The sequence below is a fragment of the Limulus polyphemus genome, unplaced genomic scaffold (genome assembly GCF_000517525.1).
Source record: "Limulus polyphemus unplaced genomic scaffold, Limulus_polyphemus-2.1.2 Scaffold708, whole genome shotgun sequence".
In the NCBI taxonomy this organism is placed as follows: domain Eukaryota; kingdom Metazoa; phylum Arthropoda; class Merostomata; order Xiphosura; family Limulidae; genus Limulus; species Limulus polyphemus.
Window position 1 is genome coordinate 460,808 of NW_013666318.1, and position 4,584 is coordinate 465,391.

Below are 4,584 nucleotides of genomic sequence, written 5' to 3' on the forward strand. Positions count from 1 at the left end.
CGCTAAAGTTTCGTCGGAACGAAGTTACGGAAAATCAATTAACAAACGGAGACGTAACAGCATCATATTACCAGACTAATTAAAGTTAAAAACAAAAATATAAAAGGGTATAGTACATACCTGAGGTATGGGTAATGTATATGGATTTTTGGTGTGGAGGTATTCCAATGACATGTTAATTGATTTCTAGAAGCATCTTAATTTAATCAACCTCATGATAGTTCTTCTTAGAAGTTGAAAAAAAGGGTTATTTACATTTTTTGATGTTTTTTGTAAAAAGAGAGTAGCTTTCTATCTATTTCTGTACACTTAGAGCTATTCCAAGTTGCCACCCCACCACATGCAAGATTGTGTCATTCATTATTTTTGGGGAGGCTACCTGTATCAGTGATGTTGCAGATTTAAAGGGAAATCTAGATCATTTGATGCATTGGGCAAATACATAGCAGATGATGTTAAACTATCCAAAATGTAAGGTGATGCATGCAGATTTTCACAATTCAAATTATTGTTACAACATAAATAAGAATACATTAAATACTGTGGTTGAAGAAAAAGATCTTGGTGCTGTGATCTAAAAAATCACTTAAGTCATCTAAACTATTGTAATTAGAAATAGGGCTAAAAAGATTTTGAGTAGCATCTATAGAAATATTGAATACAAGTCAAGGGATGTTATTGTTTCACTGTATAGATTACTTGTAAAGACTCATTTAGAGTACTGTGTATAGTTTTGGGCTCCCTTCCTCAAGAAGAACACTGAATTGTTGGAGAAGGTTCAGGGAAGAGCCACTAGGATGATACCTGAGATGGTGGGACTGTCCGGTGAGGAGAGATTAAAATCTCTAAATTTGTTTTCTCTGGAGAAGAGAATGGTCAGAGGGGATTTGATTGAAATGTTTAAGATTATTAAGGGTATTGATAATATAAATCCATCAAACTTTTTCGTGTTTAGCAGTGAAAATAATAGGACAAGGGGTCATAAATTTACATTTTGGCAGCATAGGAGTCATCTGCAGTTTAGACGGTATCACTTTTCAAACAGGGTGGTTGGCTTTTGGAATGAGCTGCCATTGTGATAGAAGTGAATTTCTTGGATTTGTTTTACAAATGGCACCACTGTACAATATGCTAATTGTACACGTACATTTACTCTAGTACATAAACAAACCTCATGTGTACTTTGTCTACTGAAGATAGTGGATTACATTGGTCATTGAAACATGTACAGAATTTTTTTCTTTAACATTATACAAATAAGGTTACTGTGCACATGGAAGTGTTTGAAATGGTGGTGTAATGATTTTTAATGAAAATAAAACCATACTCCAAGGAAAAATACAACAACAATAACTGAAAGGGAAAGTCAGTATAACCATACAAACATACCTGATTGGCTTTGTTAATCTGTTTTCTTAAGCCAGCAAATGCCATGATGAACTTCTATTAGCAAACTTAGTTTTTTTTAGAATGATTTTGTCAGATCTACAGAAGAAAAAAAGAAGCAGAATTTTCCAACAGAGATCTTTTATTCTTCAGAAGTTTCAATTCAAGTGTGATAATATTATGCTAAAACAAATCTTAAGTTTTTTATTTTAAGTTAAAAATAATTCTATAATACATTGTGATAAAAAATGAGAATACTTGAGAAAATATTTTGTTTAAAACCATCCTACATTTTGTGAAATATGGATTATATTAATGTGTAATTTCTACTACAAATAGCACTTACATTTCCATCATGTTCTTTCCTTAATTTACATTTACACATGTGAATCAAGAAATCAAAATATGGTATTTAGCTTTCTTTTTTAAGAAAAAGCATAGAACAAAAACTATTTCGACTATTAAGGATTTTAAAAGTTGCATTTACCTACAAATAAAGTTGTTTTGAATGGGAGTATACAGATGAATTTTAAAAATTTAATGAGCATAGGTAAGACAATAATGAGTACAACTACAAATAACACTAACAACTAAGTTTGTACTACAACACCCTTCTTTAAGCTAGAGACATAGTTTTAATTTTCAAAGTGGCTAGATACCCAGCAGCCGAGAATGACCTTTCAGATACTAAATACCCAGCAGTCCAAAAATGTTAATAATGTTGAACTACAACAACAACAATAAATAATAATGATAATAATAGTAATGATATATTCCAAAAAATTATATTACCACAAATTATAAATACTAGCACAAATGCTGCCCTATGGGCAACTGTTTATGCTAGTAATTACTAATTGTAGTGATAAACTGTAATGTTTTTATATACAAAAAATGGTACCATTTATTGACCAAATAATAGTTTTTAAAGAACTCCAGTTTCTCAGTGCTACAACTAAAAATTACATCAATAAAGATATAATCAAACCCTCATGGACAGTCCTAGTGAAACTTGTGTTGTTGTGAGAAGAGTATTTTTATTTAAAATTGTGTTCTATTATAAAGAAGTGGTTGTATCACATAACACATTTTTCTAATTGTCTGAATCTGTAATACACAAAATTTTTTTTATGGATTTCTGTTTGTGGTGCCATTCAGTAGATGGCAAGAGTTTTCGTTACATACATAGATACTGACATACAAGTTATGTTCATTATAGTAAGATATAAACAATATAAATCATGAAATTGCATGCTTATCAATAATGACAATATTCATGGTCATGAATTATGTACTGCGGGGTATCTACTAATAATAAGATCTAGTATTTCGAGAATTGTTCCCGGCAGCTTGTACGTTGTACTATTACACATGCTAATTGACCCCATACAAGAATGACAATCAATTTATATTTTTCCACTGTAAAAATTAAAACTTTTATTCAAATCATTTCATCAAGCATGAAGACAAGTCAACTCATAACTTACTATTGCTTATTCTCTACAACAAGTGAGGTGATTGTAGTTCATTAACATTCAAATTTTTAGACTGCCGGGTATTTATTATTTGAAAGATCGTTCACGGCTGCCGGATTTCTCTCTAGCCATTGCATTCAACTTTTAAAATTAAAGTTTAAATTTCAGGACTTAACATATGATCTGGAATCGCTTAATTCTTGCAATATAATAAAAATACTTAATTCGAAACACAAAAGATCAACCTCAAAATTTCCAATTGTTTATTTTTAAAATATGACATTTTAAATTTGAATTCAATTTATGATGATTTTATCACGTATCGTTCACGACTCCGTGATATTAAAGTATTAAAACTACGACGTCATATTACTATTACAATTAGTCGTAATGTTGAAAAGAAAACCTGAATAAATTTATTCTGATAATTTTGCGTTACTGATTCATTGAACTTTACCACAGTCATTGCACTTTTCTCATCCCTCAAAAGCAAGAGTTGGGCAATGGTAATACTAATAATAATAATGAATAAAGTTTAAAACTGTCATTAACAAAGTGAATCTTTAGAAACTTCTTTAGAAAATAATTAAATTTAAAATGACCAAAGTGTACTACTTACTTTATAATTTATTTATCAAAAAACTTCCGACTTTAACTAATATTTAGAACCTGCGCAACTCGTTACAACTATGAATAATAACAGTACGTAAATAACACAAAGGCAAATTTATCACAATAACATAACATTACAGACTAAACCAAGTTATGCTGACAAATCTTCGAATAATAATATTATCCCATCATGCAGTAGAAACGCTGCAGTTGAAGTGCTGCCTTCCATTACACTGAGTAAGTAATTCATCAAGCAATTGCAATATTATTCTCAGTACTTTTTATTTTCAAACTAATTCGTTTGATTTAACAAGTTTGTTTGTTTGTTTTTTAAAGTTAAACACAAAGCAACACAACAGGCTATCTGTGCTCTGCCCACCGCGGGTATCGAAACTCGGTTTCTAGCGTTGTAAGTCCACAGACATACCGCTGTGCCACTGGAGGGTTGATTTAACAAATAATATTTATGAAATATTTGGTTGGTGTTGTGTTTAAATGTTGCAATCTATGGAATTCAGTGTACTCATTTATGGAAGAAGACTGGGAAGCACGAATACAAATAAGTTTTTCAATTCATCGACTGGAATAATACCCGTGTTTACACCTTAGTACAATTGTTATAACAAAAACGATTCTTTGAAAACATATTGTTACGTCTCCGTTTGTTAATTGATTTCCTGTAAATTCGTTCCAACGAAACTTTAGCGACACAAGTCCTTACTTAATAAAACTGGTTTATTCTTTCCGAATATAACTTTACGATACACTTATTTTCAACAGTCGCTCTATAACAAACTCTATAACAACGACGTTAACTTCAACAATACTTTCTGACTGCAGATCAATTACTCACTGTCTACACACACATTGTCCAGTCACGTTGTGACCATCTTTTATATACCAGACTACCCTATATCTAGTAAATGCTAGGACATTCACCAAGGTACAGGATAGTTCTAGAAACGTGGCGTGACACTAGTCATGTGACCTTGCTAACGCAACACAGCCCCTTCCTTAGTATTGTTCACAAAATTACAATTCAACAAAGTCTCTTAATTTTACGGGACGTATCTTCTTCCGTACTGGTCTCAGTCTCGTTGGCTTCTGCTTC

At 31.4% G+C, this 4,584-nt stretch overlaps 1 protein-coding gene across 8 annotated transcripts in view; it reads right to left on the reverse strand.

Annotated features, from left to right (window-relative positions):
* The window catches only part of LOC106460101 (endophilin-A-like), a 48,042-nt gene extending 44,414 nt beyond the window's left edge, over positions 1 to 3,628 (reverse strand). For 4 of the 8 annotated variants that reach the window (XM_022386732.1, XM_022386734.1, XM_022386733.1 and 1 more), the window contains exons 1-2: positions 3,481 to 3,600; positions 1,390 to 1,485 (exon numbers count right to left, since the gene is read on the reverse strand). In XM_022386732.1, coding sequence (XP_022242440.1) covers positions 1,390 to 1,434 — 45 coding nt within the window. In that variant the 5' untranslated portion in view covers positions 1,435 to 1,485; positions 3,481 to 3,600. The other 4 variants (XM_022386730.1, XM_022386729.1, XM_022386727.1 and 1 more) reach the window with 4 other exon arrangements.
* Positions 3,629 to 4,584: the final 956 nt, after the last annotated feature.